Source organism: Cherax quadricarinatus, chromosome 11 (assembly GCF_038502225.1).
Source record: "Cherax quadricarinatus isolate ZL_2023a chromosome 11, ASM3850222v1, whole genome shotgun sequence".
Lineage (NCBI taxonomy): Eukaryota > Metazoa > Arthropoda > Malacostraca > Decapoda > Parastacidae > Cherax > Cherax quadricarinatus.
In genome coordinates this window covers 55,052,114-55,070,935 of record NC_091302.1, presented here as the reverse complement: position 1 = coordinate 55,070,935, position 18,822 = coordinate 55,052,114, and the positions used below count along the sequence as shown (strand labels likewise).

Below are 18,822 nucleotides of genomic sequence, written 5' to 3'. Positions count from 1 at the left end.
CATAAGAAAGAAGTAATACTGCAGCAGGCCTACTGGCCCATGCGAGGCAGATCTAAGTCTCCTACCGGCTTAAGCCAATGACCCAACCTAGTCAGGTCAGGTCACATTCACTTGAGGAAGGAGCACGGCATCAGACCTAGTAGCACAAGCTAGTCAGGTCCAACTCACACCCACCTACCCACTCATGTATCTTACCTATTTTTAAAACTACACAACGTTTTAGCTGCTATGACGGTACTTGGGGATTTGTTCCACTCATCCACAACTCTATTACCAAACCAGTCCTTACCTATATCCTTCCTGAATCGGAATTTTTCCAACTTAAAACCACTGCTGCGAGTCCTGTCTTGGCTAGATATTTTTAGCACGCTATTTACATCCCTTTTATTTATTCCTGTTTTCCATTTACACACTTTAATCATATCCCCCCTAATTCTATGCCTTTCTAGAGTGCAGATTCAGGGCCCTCAGTCTATCATCTTAGGGAAGATTTCTGATACATGGAATGAACTTTGTCATCATCCCTTGTACGTTTTCCAGTGCATTTACATCCATTCCTTAATACAGTGACCAAAACTGTGCAAAATAATCTAAATGAGGCCTAACCAAGGATAAAAAGAATTGAAGAACAACCTGAGGACTCCTATTATTTATGCTTCTATATGCAAAATTTAAGCTACCATTTTTTCCCTTCCCACTAATATGTATTCAGACATACAATAGTTAGCTCTTCAAACACTGTATAAGTATACTAAAGCTGTAATTCATGTGTTAAACAAACCTGCTGGAAGTTGTATTTCGAACACAAATTAAGGATTCAAATGTGGGGTAAAAGCTATGCACCCAATGTGATGCATCTAATAAGTTAAAATTAAAGATCCAAGAATTGCTTTCGTGACCACTAGCCGCCTTACACTATACATGGTTATACAGACACCTGCTGAAGCAGATTGTAAAAGCTGTATAATAATAATAATAATAATAATAATAATAATAATAATAATAATAATAATAATAATAATAATAATAATAACAGCAATACATGGAATATCTGAGGAGAGGGTGAAGCTGGAAACACAAGGGCCAGCCTAGTCTAGTAACCAACACAAAGAGACCAAGGTTAAGGAACATCCTAGTGGTAACCTCAACTTCCGCTCCCGGATATTCCCTGTTTCCTCACTCCATGCTACACAAAATTGAGAAGTACAATGCACATACACCGATTTCGGTGGTCTACTTAAATGAATCAACGTGATTCTAAAATTTGAAGCTCAAATCAATATAGATTAAGTTATCTTAGTTAAGTTATGATCTCATCAACAGCAGCCAACATGGTTTCAGGGACGGGAAATCCTGTGTCACAAACCTACTGGAGTTCTATGACATGGTGACAGCAGTAAGACAAGACAGAGGGGTGGGTGGATTACATTTTCTTGGACTGCAAGAAGGCGCTTGACACAGTTCCACACAAGAGATTAGTGCAAAAACTGGAGGACCAAGCAGGGATAACAGGGAAGGCACTACAATGGATCAGGGAGTACTTGTCAGGAAGACAGCAGCGAGTCATGGTACGTGGCGAGGTGTCAGAGTGGGCGCCTGTGACCAGCGGGGTCCCACAGGGGTCAGTCCCAGGACCAGTGCTGTTTCTGGTATTTGTGAACGACATGACGGAAGGAATAGACGCCGATGTGTCCCTGTTTACAGATGACGTGAAGTTGATGAGAAGAATTCATTCGATCGAAGACAAGGCAGAACTACAAAGGGATCTGGACAGGCTGCAGACCTGGTCTAGCAATTGGCTCCTGGAGTTCAACCCCACCAAGTGCAAAGTCATGAAGATTGGGGAAGGGCAAAGAAGACCGCAGACGGAGGACAGTCTAGGGGGCCAGAGACTACAAACCTCACTCAAGGAAAAAGATCTTGGGGTGAGTATAACACCAGGCACATCTGAAGCGAACATCAACCAAATAACTGCTGCAGCACATGGGCGCCTAGCAAACCTCAGAACAGCATTCCGACATCTTCAAAAGGAATCGTTCAGGACCCTGTACACCGTGTACGTTAGGCCCATATTGGAGTATGCGGCACCAGTTTGGAACCCACACCTAGCCAAGCACGTAAAGAAACTAGAGAAAGTGCAAAGGTTTGCAACAAGAATAGTCCCAGAGCTATAGGGTATGTCCTACGAGGAGAGGTTAAGGGAAATCAACCTGACGACACTGGAGGACAGGAAAGATAGGGGGGACATGATAACGACATACAAAATACTGAGAGGAATTGACAAGGTGGACAAAGACAGGATGTTCCAGAGATGGGACACAGCAACAAGGGGACACAGTTGGAAGTTGAAGACACAGATGAATCACAGGGATGTTAGGAAGCATTTCTTCAGCCACAGAGTAGTCAGGAAGTGGAATAGTTTGGGAAGCGATGTAGTGGAGTCAGGATCCATACATAGCTTTAAGCAGAGGTACGATAAAGCTCATGGTTCAGGGAGAGTGACCTAGTAGCGACCAGTGAAGAGGCGGGGCCAGGAGCTTGGACTCGACCCCTGCAACCTCAACTAGGTGAGTACAACTAGGTGAGTACACACACACACACACACACACACACACACACACACACACACACACACACACACACACACACACACAAACACACACATATATATATATATATATATATATATATATATATATATATATATATATATATATATATATATATATATATATATATATATATATATATATATATACAGTGCCTTGAAAATGTGAGAAGTCACGAAAACGCTTGGAATTTCACTATTTTTTCACAGTGGTTATTCTGCATACTGTGATACCACCTGTTTACTGTGATATTATTGCATACATATATATACAGAAAGGTGGATGAGAGGCTCGAACCGTGGTCCCGAGTTAACAGATCCAACGCTTTACCGCTGAGGTACGGGGCTTCTAATAGGAAAATTTCAAGGAAGGCCCCGCTATGTCCTGTCTGTTAGAGGCTACCGTCTGCAACCCTACTGTCCTCTAACCACAGCCCCAGCAACTTTACGGTAAATCTAACCTCACTTCACTCAAAGCGACAGCTTATGAACTCAGGCCTATTGGCCACTGCTGGGCAGTAACAATTCACACTAATTCATATACACATCAAACCTATATTTGAAATTGCCCAGAGTTCTCGCCTCTAAGGCGCTAAGTGGGAGATTATTCCACTCTTCTACAACTATTGTCAAACCAGTGCTTACTCATATTCTTTCTAAGTATAAATTTGTCCAACTTGAATCCGTTTCTGTGAGTCCTATCTGATCGGATAATTTTAGCACGTTATTTGTATCTCCTTTATTTATTTCGGTTTTTCTTGAGTACACTTTTATCTTATCCCCTATAATTCTACGTCTTTCCACAGAATGCAAATTTAGTACCTTCAGCCTTTTTTTTTTTTTTCGTAGGTAAGGTTTCTGAGACATGGAATCAATTTCGTCATCCTCTTTCACACACAATCTACATCTTCATAAACTCGATAATATTTTACAGAAAACAAAAATCGAATATCCAGTCACGTCCGGATCCTTACAGTCAGCCTACCGAACCATTCCTTATTAATCAACAGCTTCACTCTTCACACAATAACTACAAAAGAACATTTGTATTATTATTTTAAGATCAAAATGACATTTTGCAAATGATATATAACTGAATGTGTAGCTAGTTTATATCTCTCAATTAATAATATCAAATAAATGGGTATAATCATAACCATAATTTTTGAAGGGGTGGACCGGTAAGCCAGCGGAAAGCTTTAGCCAGATGACCGAAACTCCAGCTACGGGTCATCATATGACTAAAATCCGCGTCGGGAAACACTTGTCCTGTTTCCTGACAAACCTTACCTTACCTGTTTGTCCGACAGAACGCCAGTTACAACAACTAATGAGGGGTTGAAACCACTCAGCGCACACATCAACTCGATCGACCTTTTCCAGAGATGAATTTTTAAGAACCTGCGTTGGACTCCTACCCGTATACCATGCCATTTTATCCTCTAGCCAATGTATGGAGCATGAATAATTTTACACAGAAAAATTACTTCAGAATTTCTGCAATCGTCTGGCTACGATAATTCAAGCAAAAGTTCTATCATTTTTAGGGTAATTTATCTTCATTCAAAGGATATTTACGGAAGGACCCATTAGTCCTTCCATAAATGCGATAAATAACAAATGACCGACACATTAGGTTTAAAGAGACTCGTTCATACTCCTCGTCCAGCATGGAGCTCGAACCCGAATACTTTCGGTTATGAGCCGAACGATTTATTCCTGAGTGGGATTTTGGTCTAATATGTATACGGTTCTAAGAAACTCATTATATTATCCATAAAGAACAAATGCTCAGGAATAAACAAAACAAGGTACTGTCTAAATTAGAATATAAGCCCAAGGGTATTAATGTAACTATTATCCTTCACAGGAAAAAATATTAAACAAGGAAAAAGACATACGACCACATAACTGCTAAGATTAGAGCTAAATAACCCACATGGGTTTAACGCATTCTGTGACTTAAAAAAACCTATGGAACTGAGTAGAGCACGATATACAGTTTATGGCATATCGGCTCTGGTGGACGAAACGTTTTCTAAATGCCATTAACCTCATATCTTATTAACATACTTGTCGGTATATATTACCAGTGATGTACCTTGAATTGGATGCAAGGAAAACAGTTTCATAACGGCAAGGAATACTTTGTTTTTTACAAGACAAGGAACTGATAAGCTATGTATGATCCATGGCAAGTAGCTTAGTGGTGTGTGCTGAGGCTATACCAATACAGTGATTGAAAGTGACATTATCCATTTGCCTTTGAATTTTTTTTTTTTACCAAAAGTGGTGATCGGTAAGACTGATTCCACTAAGTTTGTATACAATGTCAGTGGCCCAGTCAGGGCCAACGGCACCCCTCATTACTTGACAACAATTATTCGAATCCGATACATAATAGTATTAATGGTACCTTTTACACCAATGATGATTTCTTCGAAAAGCACTGATGGGTAATCTTAGGCCCAAGACCCGTCTTTGGGCGCCATTTAATTGACAAAGAAAAGAGTGGCCTGGTGGCTAAAGCTCCCGCTTCACACACGGAGGGCCCGGGTTCGATTCCCGGCGGGTGGAAAAATTTGACACGTTTCCTTACACCTGTTGTCCTGTTCACCTAGCAGCAAATAGGTACCTGGGTGTTAGTCGACTGGTGTGGGTCGCATCCTGGGGGACAAGATTAAGGACCCCAATGGAAATAAGTTAGACAGTCCTCGATGACGCACTGACTTTCTTGGGTTATCCTGGGTGGCTAACCCTCCGGGGTTAAAAATCCGAACGAAATCTCTCTCTTAAGTCTGTAAAAATTAATGATGATAAAACCCCAACTTCTGACCCACTGACTGATCTCCGGCACAAAAACAATAGGGTTTCGGGAATTTTACTCGTGTAAACAGTGCAGTTAGGAATTCAAAACTGGTTAATCCACATATATAATGTCATCTCACCGGTACGATTTTGAAGTTTTAGTACTTATAAACAAATCTAGTGAATTTAGAAAAAACGACGGATAAAATTTTTCACTACGATCAACAGAAGTCCTAAAGGTTATTATACTCCAAATACTGGACCTCATTTAAGTTACGCTGCTCAGTTCTAACCTCCATATTTCAGAATGGGCATAAATGTGCTGGAAATTATACAGAGAAGGATGACAAAGTTGATCTTATGTATCAGAAATCTTTCCTACGAAGATAGACGAAAGGCAATGAATTTGCACTCTCCGGAAAGATGTAGAATTCAGGAAGGAGGGGGGGATATGATTAAAAATGGGATATAAATAATGTGCCAAAAAGTATCCAAGTCAGCAATGGCTTCAAGTTGGACAAAGATTTAGAACAGCAATAAAGTAGCAGATGAGTGGAACAAACTCCCAAGTAGCGTCACTGGGCCGAAAACTTCGGGTAGCTTTAAATATAGGTTGGATGGATAAATAAATGGTTGTGGTTGGGTATACGTTGACCTGCCTAGCACTAGCATGGACCAATGAGCCTACCGGAGTGCTCTTTCATTATATTCTTATCTAATCAAGAGATAAAACATTTTGGAAATTTAATAAAAATCTATATTAATATTTAACTACTTTGGTATTTAAAGTCAAAAAAGATATAATTCCCATATCGTCAAATGAGAAGATAAATCAACTACACACAATTACATCCGATTTAATAGTTGATATACTAGTAGTCAGAACTTGCCAAGAATGACAAAATAAGAGTAACACTTTTAGACTCAAAATAAGCAACTTCGGAAAGGTAAATGAAGTCACAATAACATGACTGGAACAATTCGCAGGCAACCCAACTGAAAATAAGAACAAAATCATGTTTCTGTCCGTCTTGGGCCATTATTATGTTGCGAGGGTTGATGGTTTATGACCTTAGACACTACAACTACAGTGTACCCATAGTAAACTCATATTATTGCAATATCATATTATGTATTTAAACTAACACGAAATCTTGCAAATATTGTACCAATGTCCGCAAATTTAGCATGTATATAAACGCAGCCATGCATCACGTCATTCAGACAAGCCTGAATCCATTGACTCAAAAACACAGCTGACCTCCCCCAAGACTAATTATATTCCAGATTATTTCCCCTAACCCTAGTAATACAGAACAGCGAGTAAACCCCTACAGTTATACAACTATGTGAACCTAGGAATGATGCTTTCACTCCCACTGTTACTTTGTTGTTTAAAGCCTATTGACTGTATCAGCCAAAAAGATTGCAATTCACATATAGACTAACATCAATACATACTTTAATCAATACAGCATTTAATAACATATATATATATATATATATATATATATATATATATATATATATATATATATATATATATATATATATATATATATATATATATATATATATATATATATATATATATATATATATATATATATATATATATATATATATATATATATATATATATATATATATATATATATATATATATACAATGGATAAAAGGCTCAGCGTGATTGTTTCAGTTATGATGTGGGAGTACATAGGTGAGTAAGTGTGTATTGAGTATTTAGCATTTAGTCTAGGGTGATTAAGTGGCTTTTGAGAAGAGTCTTAAATTGATTTTCATACTGGGTTACTTTAATATCTTCTGGTAATGAATTCCATATTTTGGGGCCTTTTATGTGCACAGAGTTTTCACACAGTGTGATATGGACACGAGGTATATCAAAAAGAGATCTGTGTCTTGTGTTGTGGTCATGCGTCCTGTTAAGGTTGGTGAGAAGTTTGAGTGGGGGGTTCATATTTGCGTGTATTGTTCTGTGTATGTAGTAGGCACATGAATAAGTATGGATGTTCTTAATATATATATATATATATATATATATATATATATATATATATATATATATATATATATATATATATATATATATATATATATATATATGTGTGTGTGTGTGTGTGTATGTATGTGTGTGTGTGTGTTACTAAATGCTGCTTTAACGATTTTTTATGAGGATAGTGAGGCTCAGGTTAGGGTGTGTAGAAGAGAGGGAGACGACTTCCCAGTAAAGGTGGGTTTTAGACAGGGATGTGTTATGTCACCATGGTTGTTTAATATATTTATAGATGGGATTGTAAAAGAAGTAAATGCTAGGGGTGTTCGGGAGAGGGATGGAATTAAATTATGGGGAATCAAATACAAAACGGGAATTGACACAGTTACTTTTTGCTGATGATACTGTGCTTATGGGAGATTCTAAAGAAAAGTTGCAAAGGTTAGTGGACGAGTTTGGGAGAGTGTGTCAAGGTAGAAAGTTGAAAGTGAACATAGAAAAGAGTAAGGTGATGAGGGTATCAAATTATTTAGATAAAACAAAATTGGATATCAAATTGGAGAGGAGTATGGAAGATGTGAGTGTTTTCAGATATTTGGGAGTTGACGTGTCAGCGGGTGGATGTATGAAGAATGAGGTTAACCACAGAACTGATGAAGGAAAAAAGGTGAGCGGTGCAGTGAGGTATATGTGGAGACAAAAAACATTATCTATGGAGGCAAAGAAGAGAATGTATGAAAGTATAGTGGTACCAACACTCTTATATGGGTGTGAAGCTCGGGTTGCAAATGCTGCAGCGAGGAGGCGGTGGAGAAGTCCTGTCTAAGGGCAATGTGTGATGTAAATATTATTTTGCTTGCCTTATTCAGCAAGAAGAGCGTTGCTATTTACACCAAAATTGCAAGTTTTACTTATTCGGCACGACATATTATATATATATATATATATATATATTTATATATATATATATTTATATATATATATATATATATTTATATATATATATATATATATATATATATATATATATAATATATATATATATATATGTCGTGCCGAATATGTAAAACTGGTCAATTAGCAAGAACTCATTTAAAATTAAGTCCTTTCTGAAATTTTCTTTTATACGTTTAAAGATATATTTTTTTCATTGATGTTAATGTAAAAAATTTTAATTTTGCACCAAAAGAATCTTAGAAACAAGAACAATTTATTTTAGCCTAACCCAACTAAATATATTTTAGATTTGCTTACAATAATTTAATACTAAACAAACACAGTGAAATATTTTTTTTTTTTTCGTTAGGTTCAGAATGATTTTGGCGAAATTACTGCATACACAAATTTTCGCTTGTCCTATATGGCAAGATGAGCGTCGCTATTTAACCCAAGATCGCAAGTTCTGCCTATTCGGCACGACATATATATATATATATATATATATATATATATATATATATATATATATATATATATATATATATATATATATATATATATATATATGAGAGAGAGAGAGAGAGAGAGAGGGAAAACGTGCTAAACCCACAGGAGCCATGAAGTGCCTGATAAATGAGGTAATCAGGTTTGACCCAAGAAAGAGGAAGGTGGCTTAAATTCCTTGGATCGAGGGCTAACATCACGGCATTGTTCTTGGAGGGATTTCGTCCATTTTCTCTGCCTAATTTCCACACCACGAATTAATCTCGGGTGTGACATTTTCATTGTCTCCATCTGACTCCAACTTTCAAAACTGTTTATACAATTTTCTTTTTACATCCAATGATAAGTTTGTTTCCACAGATCATTCAACACACTTGCAAATTTATTTCCCTATTGTATTCAGCGATGTACCTCACTCTTCAAACTCATTTGCATATTATACTTCAAAGTATCTAGATACATTCACTTCAGACTCCTTTCTAAAATGACCTCAAATTTTTCATGGTTAATAAGACACGTGTGCAACATCAGAGTAAGTTATTTAGGAAAAGGTTCGTCCCCAAAGAGGCCCTGGAGCCATCAAACAAATAAATCTGGTGGGCGAAACATCTCTTAACTAAGGGTACCTGGGTATTCGCCAATCTTGTCTTTATTACATACATTTGTTCAAGTTATATATACTCTAGTCTTTTACTTCCTATACTACTTCTACTTATATACTCATCGCCATTCTCTCTTCTGTGTTCACTTTTATCTAAATTTATTTATACTCTTCCAAACACCACCAGCTTCTGCGGTTTCTGAATGCACTGTATCGTCTGCAAACATTAACTTTAACAAATATTACTGCATTAGATTCATTATCCTTCAGTACCAGATCCATCACCAGCACTAACTTCTTTAAAAATGTCATCTATAAATATTTTAAATTCCCACCAATAAATATTTTAAACAATCACATATAAACTAAATAATGTAGATCTTAATATTACGGATTGCGAAAAAGATTTAGGAGTTCTGGTTAGCAGTAATCTGAAACCAAGACAACAGTGCATAAGTGTTCGCAATAAAGCTAATAGAATCCTTGGCTTCATATCAAGAAGCATAAATAATAGGAGTCCTCAGGTTGTTCTTCAACTCTATACATCCTTGGTTAGGCCTCATTTAGATTATGCTGCACAGTTTTGGTCACCGTATTACAGAATGGATATAAATTCTCTGGAAAATGTACAAAGGAGGATGACAAAGATGATCCCATGTATCAGAAACCTTCCCTATGAGGATAGACTAAGGGCCCTGAAACTGCACTCTCTAGAAAGACGTAGAATTAGGGGGGATATGATTGAGGTGTATAAGTGGAAGACAGGAATAAATAAAGGGGATGTAAATAGTGTGCTGAAAATATCTAGCCTAGACAGGACTCGCAGCAATGGTTTTAAGTTGGAAAAATTCAGATTCAGGAGGGATATAGGAAAGTACTGGTTTGGTAATAGAGTTGTGGATGAGTGGAACAAACTCCCAAGTACCGTTATAGAGGCCAGAACGTTGTGTAGCTTTAAAAATAGGTTGGATAAATACATGAGTAGATGTGGGTGGGTGTGAGTTAGACCTGATAGCTTGTGCTAACAGGTCGGTTGCCGTGTTCCTCCCTTAAGTCAATGTGACCTGACCTGACTAGGTTGGGTGCATTGGCTTAAGCCGGTAGCTTATGTTCTTAAGATTCCTTGATGCTGGTGAGAGGCTCATGATTCAAGGAAATGGTTCTGCCCTCCCCTTCTTTGGATCGAATCTGAATGTCTCTCATTCTTTCCTTAGACGCTGTTGAATCCATATACGGGTTTAGCGCTCCAGTGAATGTAATATAAAACTAATAACAAACAAAAGGAACTTAACGAAATCGCTTAAAATTATAAACATATTTAATACGGCATTACAATACTAAGGGTTAGAATATGCATTTTTAGTTTAAATCTGCTAATTCACCGCATGTTTCCTCATAATTTTGAGAAATTATTTCATGTACTCATTCGTTCACCAAGTCTACCAATGTATCTACACTCGCCCACCAATGTATCTACACTCGCCCACCAATGTACCTACATTTGCCCACCAATGTACCTACATTTGCCCACCAATGTATCTACACTCGCCCACCAATGTACCTACATTTGCCCACCAATGTACCTACATTTGCCCACCAATGTACCTAGAGGCCCACTCCCGTTGTTGTGTAAGAAACTGTTGCCTCACCTTTTCCGTTGTGGTTGTGTCTTGTGGTTACAACAGGTGAGGATAGTTTCCACACAGCTCACTGTCTGTGTTGCTTATTTGTTGAGCTTTCCCTGTAATATTTGTAATTTTGTGCACTGAAGAAGGAACTTTCATTTATGTTTAAGCAGCATTAAGTGATAATAACTACACGTTCTTTTTATGTACAATATAAAAGACTTTTCTATATTGAATTAGTTGGTATTCTCTAGCATCAGGGAAGAAGGACGTAACCCGTAACTTGTATTTCTGGAACAACGCAAAACTTTTAGAACTTTCAACAGAAAAAGTCGCAAACTTTGTATACATGCTTTAATAAAATACTACATAACAGTCACGTAATGAGATATATGAGAACAAAAGAGAAAGTATCATAACACTGGTGTAAATGTTGACCTTGAGGGTTGTGGTGCCCGGGGCAGGTGTAGAACATCGTAAGTTTAAATCCCAACTGGAAAAATCATCCAGTTCAAAGTTCTATATGAGTTTCTCGTTTTTATTAATAACACAATAATAAAAATGTATCCTGTACGAAGGAAGTATATTATGTAAACTTCATTTTGGATATAACTTTGTAAGATGTGATGTACATCAGCCAGATGCTGATGTAGTGCGTGGAACGAAACCAAAAAAAATATGTATATACATGTATGCAATAGTTTGGCAGTATACATATAGTAGATGAGTGGAGCACATTGCCAATTAGTTAATAACGAATACTTTTCGTTAGCTTGACAAATGTTACACAAAGGAGTGAGAATGACTGGTAGGACCTGCCTAACATATATTAACATAATTACTGTAATATTCCTCTACTGTTATAAAGACATTACTGTGATAACTGACCTGAGCGTGCAGGACGCCCCTGACGGTGACACCAACGCCAGGGTCAAACTGTACAGTAACTCCTGGCTGAATGGTAAGTTTTCCTTTAGGTTGTATAATAATGTCCTCCGTCACCAGGTACGGTGAACCCGAGGCCTCGTACACTACGCTGTCTGTAATAATGTCTCCTGTAACACACCTCACACTCACTGTGAGCACAACCCACCACATTAGTGCCACCACTGCCATGCTGAGTGCCACGAGCACACCAAGTAGTAACCAGGAGCGGCTGGCATCAACACCCTCCCATCATCACCTCTCACTCACTACTGACTCCACTCTTAACACATCATCATTATTCAAACACATCTTCTCCCACCTATATCATAAATTAACCAGCCCCTTATTTTACTTATAATTTACCCTTACAGAACACGAAAAGCTGTTTCTATCTTACACAATAATACTCAGCTCATATATGTAGTAATAAGAGAATAATATCACATAAATATTAGAGGAGAGACTGCCTGCAGGTATATTCATGGTCACGTGACTGTGACGTCACACAGGTAACAACCACACCTCCCTCGTATATATATTTTATTTCGAATTATAATCGTGGGGAAGCGCTAAACATATATCACATGTAATAGGTTTGATCCAAGGAAGAGGAAGTCATTCAAATTCCTTGGATGAAAAACCCTTCATCCATATGAAAGGATTATTTCTTAGCAATATAAGTAAGTAAATAAGTTTGTTTAGGTACAAATACACATAAGTACAAATATCGTACATGTTTGTAAATTATCTAGGATAACCCAAAAAACTCAGTGACTTAATTCCATTAGGGTCCTTGTAAAACAACTGTGTTATGTACAACATTAGTTACAGTGTAACACAGTATTACAGTGTTACATTGTGTTGTTACACGGTGTGAATGTTACACATAGTTATTATACAGTTTTAATAACAGTGGAAATAAGTCACTTTATCTGACTTTTTTGGGTTATCGCAGGCAGTCTACACATGTGACTAAGTAAGTAAGTAAGTAAGTAAGTAAGTTTATTCAGGTATACACAAATACAGTTACATAGAATTATCATATATAGCAGCATATGTGTAGAGAACCTAGGATAACCCAAAAAAGTCAGACAGAGTGACTTATTTCCATAGTTGACGCTATGTATGATAATGTATGTGTAGCTGTACCTGAGTAAACTTTCTTACTTATGTGTTACAAAGTTACATTAATGGCTCACCTGGAGTCTCGTGAGTTACGGCACAAAGTTACATTAATGGCTCACCTGGAGTCTCGTGAGTTACGACACAAAGTTACATTAATGAGTCACCTGGAGTCTCGTGAGTTACAACACAAAGTTACATTAATGACTCACCTGGAGTCTCGTGAGTTACAACACAAAGTTACATTAATGAGTCACCTGGAGTCTCGTGAGTTACTGCACAAAGTTACATTAATGAGTCACCTGGAGTCTCGTGAGTTACAATACAAAGTTACATTAATGAGTCACCTGGAGTCTCGTGAGTTACAACACAAAGTTACATTAATGACTCACCTGGAGTCTCGTGAGTTATGACTCACCGTGAGTTACAATGGAGTCTCGTGAGTTACTGCACAAAGTTACATTAATGAGTCACCTGAAGTCTCGTGAGTTACAATACAAAGTTACATTAATGAGTCACCTGGAGTCTCGTGAGTTACGGCACAAAGTTACATTAATGACTCACCTGGAGTCTCGTGAGTTACAACACAGTTACATTAATGAGTCACCTGGAGTCTCGTGAGTTACAACACAAAGTTACATTAATGAGTCACCTGGAGTCTCGTGAGTTACAACACAAAGTTACATTAATGACTCACCTGGAATCTCGTGAATTACAACACAAAGTTACATTAATGAGTCACCTGGAGTCTCGTGAGTTACAACACAAAGTTACATTAATGAGTCACCTGGAGTCTCGTGAGTTACAACACAAAGTTACATTAATGAGTCACCTGGAGTCTCGTGAGTTACAACACAAAGTTACATTAATGACTCACCTGGAGTCTCGTGAGTTACGGCACAAAGTTACATTAATGAGTCACCTGGAGTCTCGTGAGTTACGACACAAAGTTACATTAATGAGTCACCTGGAGTCTCGTGAGTTACAACACAAAGTTACATTAATGACTCACCTTGAGTCTCGTGAGTTACGACACAAAGTTACATTAATGACTCACCTGGAGTCTCGTGAGTTACGACACATTATTATTATTATAATCAAAAAGAAGCGCTAAGCCACAAGGACTATACAGCAGTTACGACACAAAGTTACATTAATGAGTCACCTGGAGTCTCCTGAGTTACGACACAACAATACTTCAGCGATACCTATTGACTATATTATTATTTTCAAGAAGCGCTACACCCGTAGGTGTACCAGCTGCTAAGGAATGGGAGACAATTAGGGTTGACTCAAGGAAAAGAAGGGTAGCTCCAATTTCTTTGATCAAGAGCACCATGGCTTCCTCATTGTAAGGTCTAATGACTAAAGTTAAGCAGAGTATATCTTCAATATTACCATCATTATTATTATTATAATAAAAAGAAGCGGTAAACCCACTAGGGTGATAGAGTGGTGCATGATGGGGGGGGGGGGGTGACGTTGGATCATAGTGAAGCAAGGCTGGAGAGGATAAAACAGGTAGTTAGAAAATATTACCATCAGAGAAGCGCTAAACTCGTAGGGGTTATACAGCACATATGGAATGAGAGGTAATTAGGTTTGATCCAAAAAAAGGGGAGTGCAGCTCCAATTTCTTGGATAAAGAGCTCTTTACTAGTATTAAGTCATAATAACTATTTAATGTTCATATTATTATTATAAAAAAAGAAGCGCTAAACCACAAGGGTTATACAGCATTAATGTTCATGTAAATAACTCAGTTCACTATATTCCTATTGTACCTCATTTTACTTTAACTGATTTCACAGTTGACCAACTTGGATGTTTTAATTTTTTAAGATTGTATAAATGGTTATAACTATGACCATAATTTTTAGAGGTGGGTGCTAGGCCAGCAGAAGGCTTCGGTCAGATGACCAAAAGCTCAAATGGCAGGTCGGCATCTTACTAAGACCTGCATCAGTAAACACTTGTCCTGTGTCCTGACGAACCTTACCTAACCTGTCCTTTTAATTTTTAAGGATATAATTATGACTGATTTCTACTGTATCTTACAGCTAGGCTTTAAATATAAGATATAAGCACATAAGAACATAAGAATGGAGGAACACTGCAGAAGGCCTACTGGCCCATACAAGGCCGGTCCTTTTCAAAACAACCTCTACCTTACAAAGATTTTTTTTCTGGTTTATCCTAGGTAATTTATACATATGTTACTAGGAATGATAACTGTATATATGAATACCTGTTCCTAAATAAACTTACTAACCTGCACTTACTGTGGATTAATATCATATTTCAGTCCATCATGGATCATTGCCAAATCACAACTGGGGTAAGGAATGTAGAGAAGGCCTAAAGACAATACAGCATGGGGTTGGGAAGAAAGGATTGGTAGTAGTTGGAGCAGAATTAATAGACTAGCCTCCCATCCTGTCATGAGCTTCATAAGTTACTCATTTATTTAGAATTTTTATTAACACATAGGCCATTTTCCACCAAGGCAGGGTGGCTCGAAAAAGAAAAACTTTCATCATCATTCACTCCATCACTTTCTTGCGAGGCATGCTTACACTACAGTTATAAAACTGCAACATTAACACCCCTCCTTCAGAGTGCCGGTACTGTACTTCCCATCTCCAGGAATCAAGTCCGGTCTGCCAGTTTCCCTGAATCCCTTCATAAATTTTACCTTGTTTACACTCCAACAGCACGTCAAGTCCTAAAAACCATTTGTCTCTATTTGCTCCTATCTAACACGTTCACACACGCTTGCTGGAAGTCCAAGCCCCTCACACACAAAACCTCCTTTACCCCCTCCCTCCAACCTTTCCTAGGCTGACCCCTACCCCGCCTTCCCTCCACTACAGATTTATACACTATCGAAGTCATTCTATGTCGTTCCACCCTCTCTACATGTCCAAAACATCTCAATAACCCCTTTCCCCTCAGCCCTTTGGATAATAGTTTTGGTAATCCCACACCTCCTAATCTCCAAACTTTGGATTCTCTGCACTAGTCACACCACACCTTGCCCTCAGACATGACATCTCCACTGCCCCCAGCCTTCTCCTTGCTGCACCATTCACAACCCATGCCTCACACCCATACAAGAGCGTTGGTATAACTATACTCTCATACATTCCCCTCTTTGCTTTCATGGATAAAGTTCTTTGTCTTCACAGACTCCTCAATGCATCACTCACCTTCTTACCCTCGTCAGTTCTATGATTCACCTAATCCTACATAGACCCACTGCTGACACATCCACTCCCAAATATCTGAACACATTCACCTCCTCCATACTCTCTCCTTCCGATCTGATACTCAGTCTTCAGTTACCTAATTTTTTTATTATCCTCATCACCAGTGACGGCTCGTAGCTAAAATTAGTGGAGGTGCTGCTTCAGAAAATTTTTAGCCATTGTTTTAACATTGTGTAAAATGAAACAAGCATATAAAAAGAAAATTTATACATAGGCTTGATACAATCATAAACATAACTTATTTCTTGGGGATGCAAGGAGGTCATGATTAAATCATTTAAATTTTCTGTAAAATAAAAGAACCAAAAAAACTATTAAATAAAATAGCTGGAAGCATGATAATCATCTAATTCTACACTTTATCACATTCAAGAATATGGTAAATGGTTTTTAAGCAAAACACACATCTCACAACAGGGTCGGCACTGCGTCAGCAACAGTGCTCTCTCTACCTAGCATGCAGCGTCTTATCTTGGACATGAGCATGTGCACAACAGCCAAACACTGAGTTGCTGGACCTGTGAAGCACACAGTTCCATACACAGTTCCATACGAGGATTTTTGGAATTTTTTCATGTGCTAGGGGATGGCTACTGACATTAAGCTTAAGGATTATATAATGTAAAAGTATAAAGAAAGAATTAAAGAAAAAGACTCATTATATTGAATGTTATCGATAATATCGAGTGAATATAGGGGGTGCTGCAGTTCTAGTGCCTATACACGAGCCACCACTGCTCATCACCTTACTCTTTCCTTTATTCACTTTTAATTTCCTTCCTTTACATACTCCACCAAACTCATCAACCAACCTCTACAACTTCTCTTCAGAATCTCCCAAAAGCATAATGTCATCAGCAAAGAGCAACTGTGACAGCTCCCACTTTGTTTGATTCTTCATCTTTTAACCCCACACCTCTTGCCAACACCCGAACATTCACTTCTGTTACAACTCTTTCTCATGTTAATAGAAATTCTAATGTCTCTCTCTAGACATAAGTATTATTATTATTATAACCAAAAAGAAGCTTCTAGACATGAGTAATCAGTGCACTGATTTTTTTTTTTTCAACAAGTTGGCCATCTCCCACCGAGGCAGGGTGACCCAAAAAAGAAAGAAAATCCCCAAAAAGAAAATACTTTCATTATCATTCAACACTTTCACCACACTCACACATTATCACTGCTTTTGCAGAGGTGCTCAGAATACAACAGTTTAGAAGCATATACGTATAAAGATACACAACATATCCCTCCAAACTGCCAATATCCCAAACCCCTCCTTTAAAGTGCAGGCATTGTACTTCCCATTTCCAGGACTCAAGTCCGACTATATGAACATAACCGGTTTCCCTGAATCCCTTCACTAAATATTACCCAGCTCTCACTCCAACAGATCGTCAGGTCCCAAGTATCATTCGCCTCCATTCACTCCTATCTAACACGCTCATGCACGCTTGCTGGAAGTCCAAGCCCCTAGCCCACATAACCTCCTTTACCCCCTCTTTCCAACCCTTTCGAGGACGACCCCTACCCCTCCTTCCTTCCCCTATAGATTTATATGCTTTCCATGTCATTCTACTTTGATCCATTCTCTCTAAATGACCAAACCACCTCAACAACCCCTCTTCTGCCCTCTGACTAATGCTTTTATTAACTCCACACCTTCTCCTAATTTCCACACTCTGAATTTTCTGCATAATATTTACACCACACATTGCCCTTAGACAGGACATCTCCACTGCCTCCAACCGTCTCCTCGCTGCTGCATTTACCACCCAAGCTTCACATCCATATAAGAGTGTTGGTACTACTATACTTTCATACATTCCCTTCTTTGCCTCCATAGATAACGTTTTTTGACTCCACATATACCTCAATGCACCACTCACCTTTTTTCCCTCATCAATTCTATGATTAACCTCATCCTTCATAAATCCATCTGCCGACACGTCAACTCCCAAGTACGTATCTGAAAACATTCACTTCTTCCATACTCCTCCTCCCCAATTTGATATCCAATTTTTCTTTATTTAAATCATTTGATATCCTCATCACCTTACTCTTTTCTATGTTCACTTTCAACTTTCTACCTTTACACACATTCTCAATTATTATTATTATAATCAAGGGGGAAGCGCTAAACCCGGAGGATTATACAGCGCCTGGGGGGGGGGGATGTGGAAGGCATTCAGGCTTAATTCGGGGAACTGGAGCACAGATCCAATTCCCTAAATCAAGAGCCCCTCACCAACATCAAGGAACCTTCCTTGAGGGGCACACATTCTCAAACTCATCCACTAACCTTTGCAATTTTTCTTTAGAATCTCCCATAAGCACAGTATCATCAGCAAAAAGTAACTGTGTCAATTCCCATTTTGAATTTGATTCCCCATAATTTAAT

General features: G+C 38.1%; 1 protein-coding gene across 8 annotated transcripts in view; it reads right to left on the bottom strand.

The window, feature by feature from the left end:
* The window catches only part of bark (protein bark beetle), a 227,548-nt gene extending 215,257 nt beyond the window's left edge, over positions 1-12,291 (bottom strand). For all 8 annotated transcript variants that reach the window (XM_070084174.1, XM_070084172.1, XM_070084173.1 and 5 more), the window contains exon 1: positions 11,989-12,291. In XM_070084174.1, coding sequence (XP_069940275.1) covers positions 11,989-12,216 — 228 coding nt within the window. In that variant the 5' untranslated portion in view covers positions 12,217-12,291. The remainder of the gene's footprint in view (positions 1-11,988) is intronic.
* Positions 12,292-18,822: the final 6,531 nt, after the last annotated feature.